Consider the following 20831-nt stretch of genomic DNA (forward strand, 5'->3'; position numbering starts at 1 on the left):
CACTCAATAATGCCTAGAGCTGATAATCATAAGACAATGTACAACTAATGATAGGTACATTATTTTAATCTTTTTCTGTTTCCAGGTTCAGGTTCTTCGGAATGCTGGGGAGGAAGTTACCCTGACAGTGTCATTTTTAAAAAGAGCACCTGCTTTCCTCAAACTCCCACTGAATGAAGATTGTGCATGTAAGCATCTGTAAAGTGCAAAGAATAATTACAACATTGCATTTGCTCTCTGTCTCCCATTTATTTTCAACCAGTAGTTGGCATTTTTTTCTTACAGTACAGTGTGAAATGTTGATACATATACATTTCATACAGTCACCAAATCATATGGTATTAGCTTATCAAAAATTTATGTTATCTTTTATGTCTAAAATATTCAAACGTTTACTTTCTAGTGGTTATGAAATCTTCCATTTAACTAATTTTCACCCTCTCTGCTATCCTCCTGCACTCTTACACTACCCATCATCTCACCATGCTCCATGTACTTTTTAACCACTTTATTTCTTTAGAATAAACATCTTTTCACATCATTTTTACATTATTTAAAATAATTTTGTTTCTCTTGATATTTCTTTCTCTCTCTCCCTCTCTCTTTCCTGTGTGTGTGTGTGTGTGTGTGTGTGTGTGTGTGTGTGTGTGTGTATTGTTAATATATGGTGAAACTTAAGTTTCTGCCTTAGGACAGGCTATCCTTTGTTTTTGAAAATGAAAAAAATTCAATCATATTTGACCTTTCATCAACTAATGGACATTTCATTGGTTGCATTGGTTTGCTATTGTCAACAAGACTGTACTTATGAAAGCATCACTTTAGTTAGTGTTTTCCTGTCTGGCCCACAGTCAGGACAAATCTCTCTCACCTGACAGGCCCACAGTCGCTCAGACCCAACCAAGAAAGCACACAGAAACTTATATTGTTTACAAATTGTATGGCCATGGCAGGCTGCTTGTTATCTACATTTTCTATCTTAAATTAACCCATTTCTGTTAGTCTATACTTTGACACGTGGCTTGTGGCTTACTGGTGTCTTTACATGTTGCTTCTCATGGCAGCGGCTGGCAGTGTCTTCCCGCCCCAGCCTTCCACCTCCCAGAATTCTCTTCTCTTCTTGTCCCACCTATACTTCCTGCCTGGCTACTGGGCAATGAGCATTTTATTTATACAGAGTGATATCCACAGCACTTCCCATTTTCTTTTTTGTTAAAAAAAGGAAGGTTAACTTTCACATAGTAAAATTACAGATAACAAAACAATTATCAAGCAAGAATTACAGTTACAATATTAAAGAAGATATCCTATCTATCTTATATTTGTGAGTCTAAGGTTTTATATATAACTTATCTTTTATCATAATTGAGGAAATTATAACTATCTAGTCTTCAACCATATGAAAGACCTCAGAAGGATATAATATTATCTGAGAACTGGGAGAATGATGCAAGCAACTTTCAGGAGTCTTGCAGGGTATACAGAGATAGCTGGCAGCATGGACAGTCATCTAATGTTCCTTTGTAAAGTTGGGGCATTTGTCTTCAGCCCACAGGGCTAGAGTCTCTCTGTCACTTCTCTCAGTGTCCTGTAGAATATCTGGCAGTTTCTTCTGCGAAGCAGGAACCTAAAGAACCATTTTGTCAAGCAAAGTTTAGTGGTCACCTTTCTATGGGTCCTGCACGTCCAGTCGATCAAGCAGTCCAGGCAAGAACAGTTTCTTGCCCAAATGGCTATTTTGGCCAAGGTGAAGATAAACTCCATATGAAGTGTCTTTAATGCCCATCCTCGTCTCTGAAGTAAATTGGTGCTGCCAGGAGCAGACATATCTCACTGTCCAGAAAGTCTAAATTTTAAAAATAGTTTAAATGCCATATTCTGTAGACCTTTGAAGTGTTTGAAGATTACCTGTCTATCTGAAATATCTCTGTGTATACCTAGAAGACTTAACTAACATGGCTATGAGTATGATTGTGATGACCAATTATTAATCTATTTTTAATTATCCATTACAATTTTAAATTAGCTGTACAAACATAATACCTTAAACAAGAGTAGAAATACATACATAGTATAACAAAATTAATTTTAAGTTTGTATCAATAGACTAAAATCTATACAGTTGTTGCTCTTTAGAAGTAAGTTCCTTAATCTACCCTTTCAGACTATTTTATCTATATCACATCACTTTGAGAGCATGCTTTCTATTTTTGGGGATGTGCATAGAGAAGTGGGATTTCTGGTTATGTGTTCTGTGTGTTACATTTTGAATACTAACTACTGAAGCTTCCAAGGGGACACTGCTATTTCAAATGCTCACCATCATCGACATTTCCTAGGTCTTTGAATCACCTTCAGTGTTACTGCTGTTATTTTAATGATTATACAGTGATATAGTAGTATTGGTTTTAACTTCCCTAATCATTAGTGATGATCAGCATCTTTACACATATTTTCCCACTCATATCTCATTTTACATAGATGTCATTTATATGCTGAGAAATTTTCTGGCTTGGACTTGTACATGTTTTGTGCATGTTGTGACAAGTTCAGTATGTCATATATGACTGTGCAATGTTGAGTTTGAAAATTATAACTTTTTTTGAAATTATCTTCCACCTATGGCTTTTACAGACTTTCTCTTTCCTCTTCTGCATATATGCAGAAGTCTTGAAAGGAACTTGATGTAGAAATTATATTTAAGAGTGAGTCTTCTGATGCTGGGTGGTGGTGATGCACACCACTAATACCAGCACTCAGGAAGCAGAGCCCAACAGATCTTTGTGAGTTCGAGTCCAACTTGGTCAACAGAGACAGACCCAGAACAGGCAGTAAAACAATACAAATAAACTCTGTCACAAAAACAAACAAACAAAAAAAAAGTGAGCATTCTGATGTCTTATATTTTCTGTATATTGACCAGTTATGGGCTTCAGTGTTAGTTGTTATCTATTGCAAGAAGCTTCCGTGATAAGGATTAAGAGATGTACTAATTTGGTACTAATTAATTAAGAGTCTGCTATTTCCACTCATAAGAATTCTGTGTGTGTGTGTGTGTGTGTGTGTGTGTGTGTGTGTGTGTGTGTGTGTGTGTGTGTGTGTGTGTGTGTGTGTGTGTGTGTCTGTGTTCAGGGTAAGGGATATGGATGCACTTACATTCTGACCAGTATCATATCTTGAGGATGCTGTCTTCTCTCTAGTATGCATTTTTGCATCTCAAATCATACAAAATTACATCTCTGTCTTTAATTATGTTACATTGATCAACATGTCTGTTTTTATAGAAGTACCATTCAATTTTCATTATAAATCTGTATTATAACTTAAAATCTGGAATGGGAATTCCTAAAGTAGTTTTTTAAATATTCAGGATATTTTGAGCTTTCCTTGGTCTTTTGTGTTTCCATATACATTTTGATTAATATTTTAATTTATATAAAAAGTGAATGGGAATTTTTATGAAATTGTATTGAATTTTAAGTTTGCTTTTGGTGAAATGATTATTTTCAAATTATTAATCCTGTGAATACTTTAGAATAGGGAGTCTTTCCAGCTTTTCATATCTTCTTCATTTTTTATCAATATTAATTATTTTTATTTTATGAAAGACATGTCTTTCACTTTGTTTTTATTTGACGTCATTTCTAAATTGTACTGCTTCATATTTCTTTCCTAGTATATTTGTTCTTTGTATATAGAATAGCTCTTGATAGTTTTATCCCTTTAGTTTGATAAATGTACTTAACAGCTATAGAAGTTTAATGGTAGAGTATTCAAGAGTGTTCAATTAGCAATATGTTACTTCTTCATTTCTGTTTGTAACTCCTTAATCACCTTCATTTGTGTACTTATTTTACTTAAGTTTCCACACACTATATTGAACAGAAAGAAAAAAAAAAGGTAGATTTGTAAGACAAATTGCAAAATGGTCTTACTAATTAAAAACAAAACAAAACCTGGAACCAGATATTGAGGTGAAAACTGAGAGAGAAAAATAGCAGAAAGAAGCCAGCTATATTCTTACTGCTAGGAAATCCTCAGGCAAAGAGAGAGATACTTCCTGTTTACTCACACCTACACACCTTTCTCTGCCCTTCCATCTTACTTCCTTCTTCCATCCAGCTACATCACTTTCTTCTTTCCACCCAGGTCTATCACTCCTGCCTGTCTGTATAGAACTCTAGACCTCTATGGCTAACTGGTGCTGAGATAAAGATGCATTGTAGATGTAACTGTCTTTTTTTTTTTTTTTTTTTTTTTTTTTTGGTTTTTCGAGACAGGGTTCTCTGTGTAGCTTTGGTAGTTTTGCACCTTTCCTGGAACTCACTTGGTAGACCAGGCTGGCCTCGAACTCACAAAGATCCGCCTGCCTCTGCCTCCCCAGTGCTGGGATTAAAGGCGTGTGCCACCACTGCCCGGCCGTAACTGTCTTGTTAAGTAAGAAACACAGAGCCAATTGCAGAGTTAAAAGCCAAGAGGTCAGAGCAATAGCTGAGAGCTGATGAAAACCTTAGCCTTCATTGCTGCTCTGTCTTTCCTCTCCACAAGAGAGCTACTTCCTGTGTCCTCTTTTATATAGACTTTCTGTTCTGCTTTCTCATTGGTTGTAAACCCAGCCACATGACCTCTGCATCACTGCCTGTCCGTATAGACCTCCAGGTCTTCTATGTTTGGTATTGAGATTAAAGGCATGTGTTGCCATGCTAGCTGTCTCCTTGAACACACAGAGATCCTGCCTAGCTCTGCCTCCAAGTGCTGGGATTAAAGGTGTGTACCACTTACACCCAGCTTCTGCTAAGGCTTGCTCTAACCCCAAGGCAACTTTATTAATATACAAATAAAATCACATTTCAGTACAAATAAAATATCACTATAATGCATGCCACCCTGCCTGGCTCTTTTCCCAATGTAACCTTGAACTCACAGAGATCTAAATGAATCTCTGCCTCCTAGATGCTAGGATTAAGAGTGTGTGCTACCACTGTCTGACCTCTATGTTTAATACAGTGGTTAGCTTTTTTCCCTGATACCCAGATAGGCTTTATTGGGAGCACAAATAAAATGTCACCACATTTCCCCTTTTTTTTGTCTAAAATTAAAAAGTTATAACTAATATAAGAAAAACTGTATACAATAAGTACAATATGAAATATATACAGGTAATCAATAAGTCAACAATGTCTAGTCCATTTGCATTTGACAAATCCAGTGAAAATAATCCATTATCTATCCTGTTTTGGTGAGTCCAAATGTACTTAATTCACTTTCTATCCTAACTTGTATTACCAACCAAAAACTACCTTTGATATCTTTAAACTTGTACACTTTACAACTATTTAGTGCGTTTCTTTTCTGAAATTGTTAACAAGGAAAATTATAACTATCTAATCTTCAACTCCCTCAGAGACCCAAGAAGGAAATAATGTTGCCTAGTTAAACAGGAAGTGCAAACAAATGATTTCCAAAAAATGTGAGTTATGACAGAAACAGCTAGCTACCTGGAGAGTTACCTGAGGCTTCTCTACAAAGCTGAGGCATCCGTGTTTGGTCTAGAGGCCCAGCATATCTGAAAGACTCGTCTGTGATGCAGGATTTTCTAAAGAGCTTTCCTACCTTGTCTCAATCATCAGCAGTCCTTTTTTTTGTTTTTAATGAGGTAAGGGCTTTTCTTGCCCAATGGCTAACTTTTGCCACAATGAAAATAAACTCCATATGGAGTTTCTTCATGTCCATCATCTCCTCTCAAATAGTTTTGTGCTGCCACAAGCAGATATGTCTCATACTCACAAAAAGAAGAAAAAAAACTTTGTTATTAAAACATCTTAAATGTTATATTCTGCAGATCTCTGGAGTGTTTGAAGATGACCTGACTATCTAAAATGTATTTCTGCTTGACTTTGAAAACATACCTAATATGACTACAAGTTTGATTGTAATGACTCACTACTCACCTGCATTTCTTTATATCCTAATTAGTTGGTAATAATAACTTTCAAGGACTAGCGATTTACATTACATTGCTAAATAGACTGTATAGGTACAATATGTTGAACATGATTAGAAATATAGTACGTTTTTTTCTAGCAAGATCAATCTCATATTTGTATCAATATACAAAATTTGTATACAATTCATAAAAATCCAATCCACTAACAATTAATCCACTAGAAAGTTAATAGAGCAGGTTAGAAAAAAATCTATTAATACCATCAGAATAGCTTATAACTCCAATTTTTGAACAGAAGTATAAGGATTTTGAACCACTTTACTTAGATTTGTAGCCTGCCTGGCCTTCTTTGTTTGTGTCTGCATGAAATATAGGGACTCCACATCTTGGTGTTTTCCATATAATGTGAAGCAGGTTCCAGTTAACTACTTTCATAAGTTGAATTCTGTCACTTTTGAGATATTAATGGTTAATCTCTTCCAAAAAATTACTGCAAGCTTTCTGCCAAGGTTCACTTTCTACCCAATACTTGTCAATTTCGTTATTAGTTAAAGGCACAACAATTTCTGCTGGGTCTATTCCTGTTAATTAACAAAGTCTCTATTTTCCTTTTAAAAGCAAATCAAATTTTTCCCTATTAGTGTTTAATTTTTTGCTCTGTTTATTTGGTAGAAATATCCATTCCAATATGATATCTTCTCTCTGTATTAAAATTCGTGTAGGAGAATGCTTAGTGGGTAAACTAACCAAAATGTAATCAAGCTTTGGAGCCAAACAAGGCACATGTGCATCCTGTATTTTCTTTTCCACAAAAAGCCAATTCTCTCTCAGCTTCAGCTTGGACTATTTGAGTTCTTTTCACCTTCAAAGTTTTGAACAAATTACTCAGTTCACCAATTTTTACCCCAACAGCAGTCCATAGATAGGGAATATCTTCAAATAATCTTTGAAATTCATTAAGAGTATGTAATTGATCTCCTAATTTGCACCTTTTGGTGTCTGATTTTTGTAGATATATTTTATATCCTAAACTATTAATAGAATCTTCATATGTTTTAGGAGCAATTTGTAATTCTCAACAACTCAAAATTTTCTTTACTTCTTCAAACATTCTTTCTAAAGTCTGCATTTGAATCACTTGGTAAAATATCACCCATGTAATGATTAATTTTAGATTTAGGAAATTGTTTACATATTACTTCCAACAGCTGTCATACAAAATATTGGCATAGGGTTGGGCTCTTTAACATCCTCTGTGGGAGAACCTTCCATCTTGCACTCTGTTTCACTAGAGATAATGTTCCAGTTGCTGACAAGTGAACATTTACCTCTTCAAGAGGCCAATTTGGATTCCAAGATTCTGGTGAAATTATTGTTATGTACATACCTGTGTCTTTAAGACCTTCAATGAGAATGTCATCTATTCATATTTATTTTTGATATTTGTTTATTTATAGAAATTTGCTAAAAATTTGCTTTATGGTTTCTCCTGAATTTTTTTTCTCTCTGCTCTATAGCTGTTCTATTACCAAAAGCAGTCTGGTTTTTCACAACAGACATCTGGATATTTAATTGCTATGGGAAGGGTTTTCTTCTATGATGGCAAGAAAGAACTGAACTGAATTTGCCACAGAGGCCTGTGATAGGCCCCTCAGGGAGTGTCCCAATGGCAAAGGCAAAGGATTACCTTGTTTTTCCCTTGTTTATCTACATTTGTTAGTCAAATATTCTGCATAATCCAGAAGGGAGGGACATTCTGTTGGCATCATTCCTGGAGAAGCATTGTTCCTGGAATGCCCTGTTTGCAGTCCCTTTTTAGGTTACTTTGTTTACCACAGTTAAAGCATCTGTCATTATTATTTTCTTCAAACCTCTGGAAATCACTTCTCCTTTCCAAGTATCATCATGGCCATGGGATTCAATATTAATTGTATCTCAGATCCATTCCTCCATGGGTTCTGATCTTGTATTTAATGGTCTAATTACCCCTTTACATGCTGAATTAGTATTTTCAAAAGTCAGAGATTCAATTATTATCTGCCTGGCTTCTGAATTTGCTATCATTTTATTGATGAGGACAGCCTTTGTAAAAAATTCATAAAGGGTTCTTTTGGGTCATCCATAACATTTGTAAATGACTCATTTTTTCCTATTGCTTCAATTCACTCCCAAGAATTCAGGGTTGCCATTCACCATAAAATTAGGGTGTGGCCACCATATAAATATTGTCTTTGCTTATCTCCAAGAAGTTGATTTTGGGAAATTTCCATACCTCTAGGCCTAAATCATTATTCTATTGTCTTTGCCTTATCCTTCCACTAGGTTTTCCATTGTAACTATGGACCAGACTCTACGAAGATGTAATCAAAACTTTCCAATCCTGAAGGATAATTCTATTACAAGTTGAACACAAGTTTAATATCTGTTTTACAAATGGAGAATGCATACAATATGAGAATATAGCTTCTTTAAATCTCTTCAAATGTAACATTTCCACTGGAGTCCAGTTAGCCTATACACAGCTTTGAGCATCTGGCAGTTCCTGCAAGGTTATTGAATAGATTAATATTAGTTGTTTGAAAATCTTAGGCTGTTTCTTTGTAACTGTATAATTCAATGCTCAGATGTTCAGCTTTAAATTCTTCTGCCTGGGTCTGAATATCTCTATGATCTGTTTTAACAGGTTTTTCTAAAACTTTTAGCTTGGCACTCAAATTTATCAACCTTTTCATTGATGAAACAAGAATGACCAAACAAATCACATTCATAATTGATGTTATATAAATCTCATCAACATTAATTACTATCTCATTTAATTGTTCCATTTTCAGACTGCATAATGTTTTATCAAAGACCAAATTTCCTCCATTGTAAAAATGTTTCCCATTTTTTAATGTAGGAAACTTTTCTATTTTAACTAATTTCTCCCATTAAGATAGCTTAATTGACTCACCAAGTCTGCTGACTGAAGACAACAGTAGAAGCCCAAGGAAGTTTCAAGGCAGCTACCTAGTGTGGTAGCAGTCAGAGATGGAGATCCAAAGAAAGCCCACAACCCACAAGGAGAAAAGAAGCCAAAAAGACTCCAGCTCACATGAAGTAGGCAGTCTGAGCCCAGGCAAGGAGAGTTTTCATGAATTTGTGCCAGAAACTTTGAGTCACCAGATGTAAGATGAATTGCTAAATGTTCTTAGAAAAAACAAACAAACAAACAAAACCAGAGCCAGATTTTGGGGTGAAAATGGAGAGATCAGAGAATAAGAAAGAAGCCACCCATGTTCTTACCACTAGGAAATCCTAAGACAAATGGAGAGCTACTTCCTTTATACTCATGCCTTTCTGTGCCCTACATCTTACTTCCTCTCTCTGACAAGCTTCAGCACTTTCTCTTTCTGCCCAGCTCTATCACTTCCTATCTGTCTGTATAGACCTTCAGACCTCTATGTTTAACTAGCACTGAAATTAAAGGTGTGTGCCCCCACTCCTGGCTCTGTTCCCAGTGTGGCCTTGAACTCACAGAGTTGCAGATGGATATCTGCCTCCCAAACACTAGGATTTTTAGGTTGTGTGCTACCACTGCCAGACCTCTATTTTTAATATAGTGGCTGGCTTTTTCATCTAATTCTTAGATAAGCTTTATTGGGGTATACAAATAATATATCACCACATGGCTATACTGCTTTTTTCTCCTGATTTTGCCAAAAGATACTTTGAGTTTTTCTGTTTAGAATAATATTGCCTGTGCTCATTGTAAATTGTCTTTATTATGTTGAGACTTATCCCTTGTTTTCCTGTCTCTCTAGGAATTTTATCATGATGGATACAAAATTTTGTGAAAAATCTTTTCTGTGTGTTATTTGTTTGTTTGTTTGTTTGTGTTTTTCAAGACAGGGTTTCTCTGTGTAACTTTGTGCTTTGCACCTTTCCTGAAACTCACTTTGTAGCCCAGCTTGGCCTTAAACTCACAAATATCCACCTGCCTCTGTCCCCCAAGTGCTGGGATTAAAGGTGTGCACCACCACCGCCTGGCTCTCTTCTACATTTAACAAGATAATCATGTGGTTTCTTTGCTTGAGAATCTATGTGGTGCCTTAAATTTGTTAAGTTATGTATATTGAACCATCCAGCATCTCTGGGATGAGTCCAAGTTGATCATAATGGATACAATTTTTGATGTGTTCTTGAATTCAATTTGCAAGTACTTTATTGAGAATTCTTATATCCAGGATTATCAGGTCTCTTGGTCTACAATTATCTTTTATTTTTAGGTTTTTCTGATTTTGGTATCAGGGTAATACTGGTTTTGTAAAAGGAATTGTGAAATATTTTCTTACTTTTTTATTGAATGATTTTTGGAGTATTGGTATTAGTTGTTTGAAGATCTGATAGAATTCTGAGCTGAATTGATCTGACACTGGCTTACTTAATTATGACATTTTAAATTGATGACTATATCCCATTAGTGTTATGCATCTATTTAAAATATTTTCCCATCTTGATTTAACATTGGTAGATTATATACATCCATAAATTTATCAATTTCCTTTAGATTTTCCATTTTGCTATGTGTTAGTACCATTATTTCTGTTTAGTTTCTGTCTGAACAACTTGTACATTGATGAGACTGGGGTGGTGAAGCTTTCTACTATTAATGTGTGAGATTCCATGTATGGTTTTAGCTTTAAAAATCTTCCTTTTACAAATCTGAATGCCCTGGAACTTTGGGAATAGGTATTCAGAAGTGAGACCTCATACTGTTAGATTTTCCTTTAAAGAGTATGAAATGTCCTTTGTCTCTTCTGATTAATTTTTGTTTAAAGTCTATTTTATTAGATATTAGGATAGTTAAACCCACTTGCTTTTTAGGTCCATTTGATTGGAAAAACTTTTTCCAACCCTTTACTCTGAGGTAATATCTGTCTTTAATATTGAGGTGTATTTCTTATATGCAGCAGAAGGGTCAATCTTGTTTTCATTTCCATTCTGCTGGATTGTTGCTTTTTATTGGCCAACCAAGTCTACTGATATTGAGACTTATTAATGACCACAGATTGTTGATTCCTGTTATTATGTTGTTGGTTGTGGTGGTTGTGTGTGTGTGTGTGTGTGTGTGTGTGTGTGTGTGTGTGTGTGTGTGTGTGTGTGTGTGTGTGTATGTATGTGTGTGTGTGTGTGCATGTTTCCCTTCTTTGGATTTCTGGTGTGAGACTATCTATTGCCTGTGTTTTCCTGAGTGTATTTAATTACCATAGGTTGGAACTATATTTTTAGTACCTAGTAATCTATGTATAGATTTTTGGTTAGACATTGTTTAAATTATATTTTGTCATGAAATGTCTTGTAAGGATTTCTGGCAATAGTAGTCTGGGCTAGCATGCGTGGTCTCTTAGAGTCTGCAGAACATCCATCTAGGCCATTTTGGCTTTTATTGACTCTGCTGACAAGTCAGTTATAAGTCTGCCATTAGATGTTACTTGGCTTTTTTATCTTACAGCTTGTAATATTATTTCTTTGTTTTGTATTTTTGTGTTTTGATTTTTATGTGATATGGGGGCTTTCTTTTCTGACCCAATCTATTTGCTATTCTGTAAGCTTCTTCTACTTTTATAGGCATGTTTGCTTAGGGGAATTTCCTTCTATGGTTTTGTTAAATCTATTTTCTGGGATTTTTAGAGTTCACTCTTCTTTTTTTCAAATTATTATCAGGTCTGTTTTATTTCATGGTGTCCCAGATATCCTGGATGTTTTGTGTGAGACGTCCTTTAGATATTACATTTTTTGACAAATGAATCTATTTCTTTTATTGTATCTTCAACACCTTAGAGTCTCTCCTCCATTTCTTGAATTCTTTAGTGATGGTTCTGTTTATAGTTCCTATTCATTTCTCCAGATTTTCTCTTTTCTGAATTCTCTCAATTTGTCTTTCCTTTATTGCTTTTATTTAGATTTTCATGTCTGGAATAATTTTCTTCAGGTGTTTGTATGCTTGTATGATTTTTCTTGGCTTTCTTGTCATTTTTTTAAGGGATTTGCTGAATTCTTCCAATTTTGTGGCTGCCTTTTTAGGGTCCTTTTTGAGGACCTCTATCTCCATCATAAATTTAGTTTTAAGATTATTTTCTTTTAGTTCAGCTGTTGGAATATTCAGGGCTTGTATTGAGATAGCTGTGTTCTGGTTGTGACATATTGCCCTGGGTTTTGTTGTTTGTGTTCTTTCACATAGGTTTAGATATCTGAATTTGGAGTGATTATAAACCTAGTTGCCACTTTTTCAAAATTATTCTTTGTTGAATGAGTGTTTTCTTCCTTTGTTTCTGTTTCCTCTCTAGTTTATTGGATTACTCGACTAGTTGTTAAGTAGAAGATCTCTGCCTGTGTTGGTGGCTAAACTTCTGATGGTTTAGATGGCCTCTGATCTAGCAGGGAGTTTTTTTCCCCAAGTTTTGGTCTGATATTCTGGCTATGAATGTGCATGGCCTCTGATCTGGCCCAAGAGTCTTCTGGGATTCAGATGCAGTTCTGGCTTCTGTTGTGGTAGGAGGCTTCTGCCTGTTTTTCAGGGATTTGGCCTGGTCTCTAAGATTCAGGATACTGGTCTGACATCTGGGAATCAGGGTTCTTTCCTGGCCTTGGATGGAGTAGAACCCTACTGCCAGAGGTGTGGTCCAGGATATAGTGATGAGGAGAGGAAGGGCAATTGGAGTTATGCTGGGCAAGTGCTGGTGTTTTGGGAAGCAGTCTTATTTGGATTCAGGATGCTGGCCTGGCCTTTGGTGGAAGACAAGGCTTCTGCCGGAAGTGTGGGCCATAAACTTGCTCCAAATATCTATTGTGAACACCAATGTTAGATTAAATTTTATATAATGAAATTCACTCTGATGTACCACCATTATCTTAATTGTTTAATAAAAATAATTTTATAATGGAATGTAAGTATTCTTTTATATTACTTAGTCTCTAGAATAAATTATTTGTAGTTTTTTTTATAAAATTAGCTAGATTCTTTTTACGTTACTTCTCATTTAAATGAAGATGTCAATGTATTAATATTAACTTATAATAACATCCTTTCAGTTTTTTCTTAAGTATATACTAGCCTTCTTGATACTGCTAACTTGTACTTTCTCCTCTTTTCTACATAGTTCTTGCCATAAATTTAACTGCTATATAACTTTTGTTTTATTTTTAATTACTTGTTTTACTTGTTTAATTTTAATTTCTATTCCACTAAATTTTTCTGACATAAGTATATAAGATTGAAATTACAGGTGGATTCTTTTTGTGTATTCATTTATAATTTTATTTTTTCTCTATGATATTTTAAAATACAGTCACAGAATTTGATTTTTTGTGTTTTCAAGAAATAGGTATCATTTGATGCTATCACATTTAAACATGTAAACATAGTCAAGTTAAAATGGATATATTTCAAAAAAAAGACGTTGAAATAATGTTATAAAAATAAAAAATACATTTAAAATTTACATGAAATAGAAAAAAGGTGTAAATTTTAAGATAAACTATGTTTTATTCTCTATTTAATTTATTATATTGTGTTTTAATTTTACACATAAGCCATGGGTTCCCTTGTCTTCCCTCCTCTCATCCATGAAACCACCTTCCCCCCAGCCCCTCCCCTCCATTCCCATCACCTCCAGTGCCTAGACACCCTTAGGGATTCATTTAAACTTGGTGGATTCAGTACAGGCAGGTCTAGTCCCCTCCTTCTGGCTAAGCAAAGTGTCTCTGTTTAAGCCCAAGTTTCCAAACAGCCAGCTCATGCACTAACAGGTCTGGGTCCTACTGCCTGGGTGCCTCCCAAACAGTTCAAGCTATTCAATTGTCTCACTTATCCAGAGGGCCTGCTCCAGGTGGGTGCTCCACAGCCTGTGGTTCAAAATGCATGTGCTTCCATTTGTTTGGCTATTTGTCCCTGTGCTTTTCCAATCTTGGTCTCAACAATTCACACTCTTACACTCCCTCCTCTTTCTCAACAATTGGACTCCTGGAACTCCACCTGGGGCCTGGCTGAGGATCTCTGGATCCACTTCCATTAGTTATTGGATGAGAGTTCCAGCATGATCTTTAGGGTGTTTGGCCATCTGATCACCATACTAGGTCAGATCAGGCTTACTCTTGACCATTGTCAGCAGTATACAGGGGATGTATCATAGACGCAGAAAAGGCATTTGACAAAATCTAACACCCCTTCATGATAAAGGTCTTGGAGCGATCAGAAATACAGGGAATGCACTTAAACATAATAGAGGCAATCTACAGCAAGCCAACAGCCAACATCAAATTCAATGGAGAGAAACTCAAAGCAATACCACTAAAATCAGGAACAAGGCAAGGCTGTCCCCTCTCCCCATAATTATTCAATACAGAACTTGAAGTTCTAGCCAGAGCAATAAGACAACGTAAGGAGATTAATGGGATACAAATTGGAAAGGAAGAAGTCAAGCTTTCAATATTTGCAGATGACAGAATAGTATACATAACTGACCCCAAAAATTCAACCAAGGAACTGATACAGCTAATAAATTATCTTCATCAACATAGCAGGATACAAGATCAATTTAAAAAAAATCAGTAGCCCTCCTATATACAATAGACAAACAGGCTGGGAAAGAAATCAGAGGTACATCACCCTTAACAAAAGGAACAAATGATATAAAATACCTTGGGGTTACTCTAAATAAGCATGGTAAGGACCTATATGACAAGAAATTTAAGTCCCTGAAAAAAAGAAATTGAAGATGTCAGAAAATGGAAAGATCTCCCATGCTCATGAATAGGAAGGATTAACATAATAAAAATGGCAAACTTACCAAAAGCAATCTACAGATTCAATGCAATCCCCATGAAATTACCAACACAATTCTTCACAGACCTGGAAAGAATAATACTCAACTTCATATGGAAAAACAAAAAACCCAGGAGAGCCAAAAGAATCTTGCACAATAAAACAGCATCTGGAGGCATCACAATCCCCCACCTCAATCTCTACTTAAGAGCTACAATAATAAAAACAGCTTGGTACTGGCATAAAAACTGTCATGTGGACAAATGGAATTGAATTGAATTGAAGACCCTGATATTAACCCACATACCTATGAACATATAATTTTTTACAAAGAAGCCAAAACTTTACAATGGAAAAAAGAAAGCATCTTCAACAAATGGTGCTGGCAAAACTCGATGTCAACATGTAGGAGGCTGCAAATAGATCCATGTCTGTCATCATGCACAAAATTTAAGTCCAAGTGGATCAAAGACCTCAACATAAATCCAGTTATTCTGAACCTGATAGAAGAGAAAGTTGGAAGTAGTCTTGAATGCACCAGAGATCACTTTCTAAATATAACACCAGTAGCATAGACACTGAGAGAAACAATTAATCAATGGGACCTGTTGGAACTGAGAAGCTTTTGCAGAGCAAAGGACACAGTCAACAAGACAAAGCAACAGCCTACAGAATGGGAAAAGGTCTTCACCAACCCCAAATCTGACAGAGGGCTGATTTCCAGAATATATAAAGAACTCAAGAAATCAGACATCAAAATGCCCAACAGTCCAATTAAGAAATGGGCTATAGAACTAAACAGAGAATTCTCCACAGAGGAAGTTCAATTGGCTGCAAGTCATTTAAGGAATTGCTCAACATCCCTAATTATCTGGGAAATGCAAATCAAAGTGACTCTGAGATACCACCTTACACCTGTGAGAATGGCTAATATCAAAAACACAGAAGACAGCTTATACTGGAGAGGATGTGGAGCAAGGGGAACTCTCCACTCCTGGTGGGATTGCAAGCTTGTTCAGCCACTTTGGAAATCAATATGGCGCTTCCTTAGAAAATTGGGAATCCATCTCCCCCAAGACTCAGAATCATACCACAAGGGCATTGGCTCAGCTATGTTAATATCAGCATTTTTTTGCAATAGCAAGAACCTGGAAACTACCTAGATGCCCTTCAACTGAAGAATGGATAAAGAACATATGGTACATATACACAATGGAGTACTATTCAGCAAAGAAAAACAATGACATCAAGAGGTTTGCAGGCAAATGGATGGATCTAGAAAAAAATCATCCTGAATGAGGTAACCCAGACTCAGAAGGACAAACATGGTATGTACTCATAGGAGGATACTAGATGTAAAACAAAGATGAATAGACTGCTACACAACTCCAGGTAGGCTACCTAGAAAACAGGACCCTAGGAAATCATCAGGATCACCCAATGACAGAGAAATGGATGAGATCTACATGAACAACCTGGATGACAGCGAGAGAAATAAAGGGAAAGAAATAAGGGAAACATAGGTTAGGGGAGCAGGTGATCCCAGCTGGATCAAGAACAGAAAGGGAGAACAAAGAATAATAGACCATGATAAATGAACATCACATGAGAACAGGAATAGGCAGAGTGCTGGAGAGGTCCTCAGAAATTGACAGTGATACATCCTCTGTAGACTGCTGGCAATGGTCCAGAGAAAGCCTGATCTGACCTAGTCTGGTGATCAGATGGCCAAACACCCTAACAGTTGTGCTGGAACTCTCATCCAATAACTGATAGAAGTGGATGCAGAGATCCTCAGCCAGGCCCCAGGTGGAGCTCCAGATGTCCAATTTTCAAGAAAGAGGAGGGACTGTAAGAGTGTGAATTGTTGAGAACAAGATTGGAAAAAGCACAGGGACAACTAGCCAAATGAAAGGGAAGCACATGAATTATGAACCAAAGGCTGTTGGGTCCCCAGCTGTATCTGGCCCTCTGGATAAGTGAGAAAATTGCATAGCTTGAACTGTTTGGGAGGCATCCTGTCCTTAGTGCATGAGCTGGCTGTTTGGAACCTTGTGCTTATTTTGCTCAGCCTGGAAGGAGGTGACTGGACCTGCCTGTTCTGAATCCACCAGCTTTAAATGAATCCCCAGTGGATTCTTGGCCCTGGAGGAATGTGAATGGAAGGGAGGGGATGGGGGGAAATGTGGTGGTGGGGGGGGCAGGAGGGGGGAGGACAGGGAACCCATGGCTGATATGTAAAATTAACACACAAATTAATAATGAAAAAGGAAAATACGGTACATATACACAATGGAGTACTACTTAGCATAGAAAAACAATGACATCATGAGGTTTGCAGACAAATGGATGGATCTAGAAAAAAATCATTCTGAGTGAGGTAACCTAGACTCTGAAACATGGTATGTACTCACTCATAGTAGGATACTAGATGTAAAAGAATGATGACTAGACTGCTACACAACTCCAGGGAGGCTACCTTGAAAACGGGACCCTAGGAAAGACACAGGGATTGCCCAATGACAGAGAAATGGATGAGATCTACGTGAACAATCTGGATGACAGTGGGAGTAATGAAGGTCAAAGTTCGAGGGAAAGATTACTTAGGGGAGCAGGAGATTCCATCTGGATCAAGAACAGAAAGGGACAACAGGGAATAACAAACCATGATAAATGATGACCATATGAGAACAGGAATAGGCAGAGTGCTGGAGAGGTCTCCAGAAATCCACAATGGTACATCCTCTGTAGACTATTTTTTATTCTTGTTTTATATATGTATGTATTTTTAAGCTTACATGTAAGTATACCATGAGCTTTTAATACTCAGGTCCATACAATATCAAATTTCCGTTGAGGATTTTGCTTAGTGGTAGAGCGCTTGCCTAGCAAGCACAAGGCCCTGGGTTTGGTCCTCAGCTCCAAAACAAAGTCATATTCCTAGGAATTAGAGGTACAGCTGTCTCTGAGCTACCATGCTGGTGCTGCAAATTGAACCCAGGATCCCTGCAAAAGTAGCATGTGCTTTTAACCACAGAGTCATCACACTAGTTATCACCTAACTACAAAATTTTGCCCTTCAAGAATGGACAAATTTAATCCAGGCAAATGATTTATTTGCTGCAGGAAATCTAAAGCATTTTGAGTAATAAAAAAATAGAACAAGTCTTGAATGTATCATGTTAGGAATTAAAACCTTCCTAAGAAATTTGGTGCTTAAACTCACCTGTGATTTTTCAAAAAATAATTGGTTAGTCATATATTTTAGAAACTCCAAATTAATAATGTCTGGTCACAGTGAAAAATCAGAAGTCAGGGTTCTTGTAATTTCTATGCAATGATATCTTTGAAAAATTGTGTACCTTTAGTACATTATTCAATGATTTAAATTGATTAGAATGAATAATTTTTTAAATTAATTATTAAATTTAAAATATGTGTTGCTATATTTTTATAATATTTGAATGTATATTTTTGCTTTGTAATGTCACAAAATGAAGATTTGATGAGGACTTTTGAATACATACTAAGAGCACATGTGAATCTTCAGTTTCTACTGATAGAATCAGTCCATACTTTGAAACAAAACATAAAATGAAACTTTACAGATTAACAAAACATTTCAATGTTAAAAGTCTGGGTAGAGGGATTAGAGAAATGGCTCAGCATTTAATAACCCTGGCTGCTCTAGAGAGGACACAGATTTTATTTCTAACACACTGTTATGGCTCACAACCTTCTGTAACTCCAGTTCTAGAAGATTTTGTACTATCTTCTGGCTTCTCTTGGAATGAGTAATGGGAAAAACAGAATATAATATTTTTAAGAAAGTCTGGTGTTTCTGAAATTCAGAAGAGTCTCTCTCTGTGTCTCTGTCTGTTTCTGTCTCTCTCTCTCCGTCTCTCTCTCTCTCTCTCTCTCTCTCTCTCTCTCTCTCTCTCTCTCTCTCTCTCTCTCTCTCTCTCTCTCTCTCTCTCTCTCTCTCTCTCTCTCTCTTTACCAAGACTTATATTATTTGCCAAACTCTGCCTTAGGTGTAAGTCAAATTTCTTTGTGTTTTATTTTTCAATTTTCATATTATTATTGAAAATAATATGAACTGGACAAATTAATTCTAGAATAGCATGACATTGTATTATGCTTTTGTCTCCTGCAGGTGCTCCAAGTGACCAAAGCAGTGGTACCTCTTCTCCTCTTTGTGACAGTGGCTTGCACCTCAACTACCATCCAAACAACACAGTAAGACAGCTGGACACAGTTGAGATGTATTAATAAGGATGACATAAGAACAGAATATACCTGTACTGGTGATTTGATAGTACTATTGTTGAGTCTAATTTCTCTGATAAACCTGGACTCTTTGTTGAGTTCACTATCATTTAAGTGACAAGACAAGCCAGAAGGAAAAACAAGCAGCCAGCTATTTTACATGATATTCATTTTTTCCAGGCATGCATTCTTAAATTCTCTGTAAGTGTTAGAGACTTAGTACTAAGACACTCAGAGAGATATCATCATTTTAGGGCATTGCATGCCACATAGAGTGTCATTTTTTTGTAATCTTTATGCATATCATGGAATTACTATAAGGAAAGAAAAATCTAGCATATAAATTATGGTAAGGAACAATGAATATTAAACTACATGTATAAGCAACAAAATATGCATTTAGTACATTAGCTTTAATGAATTATATTGAATTTTAGTGTTTATTTTCCACATTTGTTTTTGAGTAAATTAGTTATTTTTATTAAATATTTTTGGTATTTCTTATTTTAGCATTCAAAACACATTCTAAAGAAAAAAACTATTCTCTCTGGTTTCAAGTAGACTTAAGTATGAACTAGCAAAATTGACATGCAATACATATTTATTTTTCTGAGCTCTAAAAATGCACTATTCATTCAATATTAGTAATAATTATCTAATTATGAAATTTTCTTTCAAAAGATTGTCTTTGAACATTTGTAAGTCCAAGCAACTTTTGATATTTCCCATTATATTGGCATTATTCTATAGCTGGATAACATAGGTTTTTCAGGTTTATTATCAAATTTATTTATTCATTTATTTTGTAATTAGGAACATTTTTTAACTCATAGCATGAAAGAAATTTTTCAATTTTTTTTAATATATATTATTTGTGGTTGGTGATTGAGCTCAGTGGTAGAGCGCTTGCCTAGCACATGCAAGGACTGGGGTTCAATCCTCAGCTCAAAAAAAAACAAAAAAGCCGGGAAGTGATGGTGCATGCCTTTAATCCCAGCACTGGGGAGGGAGAGCCAGGTGGATCTCTGTGAGCTTGAGGCCAGCCTGGGCTACAATTGAGTTCCAGGAAAAAGGTGCAAAGCTACACAGAGAAAAAAAAACATATATATAATTTGTAAACCATAAGGAGTCTCATTACAATGTTTCCATACATGTATATGACATTTCATGATTGCATACACCTTTCTGTCACTTTTTATTATTCTCTTCTCCATCACTTTTTATTATTTCATATCCATAACTGTATTCCTTTTATCTTCCTACCTTACCCACCCTTGATTCTATATATGAAAGAAAACATGCTTACATATCTGCAAGAAACTGACTTATTTCACTTAACAAGATAGCCTCTAGTTCTATCTATTTTCTTACAATCTAGTTCCTCTACTCCATCTCCTTCATGGCTGAATAAAATTCCATTGTGTATATTTATCACTTATTCTTTATCCATTACTTCTTAATTTCTTTTTTAAATTATTTTCTCATATTACATCACAACTCCATTTTCCCTTCTCTCCACTCTACACAGGGCCATGCCCCCTGCATCCCCTCAGACAGGAACAGGTCCCCCATGGATGTCAACCAAACAAGGCATAACAAACTACAATATGACCAGGTATCATCACATCAAAGCTGAATGAGGCAACCCACTATGAGGAAAAGGGTCCCAAAATCTGGCAAAAGATTCAGAGACAGTCTCTGCTCCCATTTAGGAATGCCACAAGAACACCAAGCTACTCAGACAATACATAAATGCAGCAGACCTAGATCAGACCCCTACAGGCTCCACGATCTCTGAAAGTCACCATG

General features: G+C 36.1%; 1 protein-coding gene across 1 annotated transcript in view; it reads left to right on the plus strand.

The window, feature by feature from the left end:
* Positions 1-20831, plus strand: part of Sntg1 (syntrophin gamma 1) — an 826637-nt gene that overhangs the window by 549535 nt on the left and 256271 nt on the right. Inside the window, exons 14-15 of the mRNA XM_036179958.1 lie at positions 86-188; positions 18910-18992. Coding sequence (XP_036035851.1) covers positions 86-188; positions 18910-18992 — 186 coding nt within the window. The remainder of the gene's footprint in view (positions 1-85; positions 189-18909; positions 18993-20831) is intronic.

This window comes from Onychomys torridus, chromosome 2 (assembly GCF_903995425.1).
Source record: "Onychomys torridus chromosome 2, mOncTor1.1, whole genome shotgun sequence".
In the NCBI taxonomy this organism is placed as follows: domain Eukaryota; kingdom Metazoa; phylum Chordata; class Mammalia; order Rodentia; family Cricetidae; genus Onychomys; species Onychomys torridus.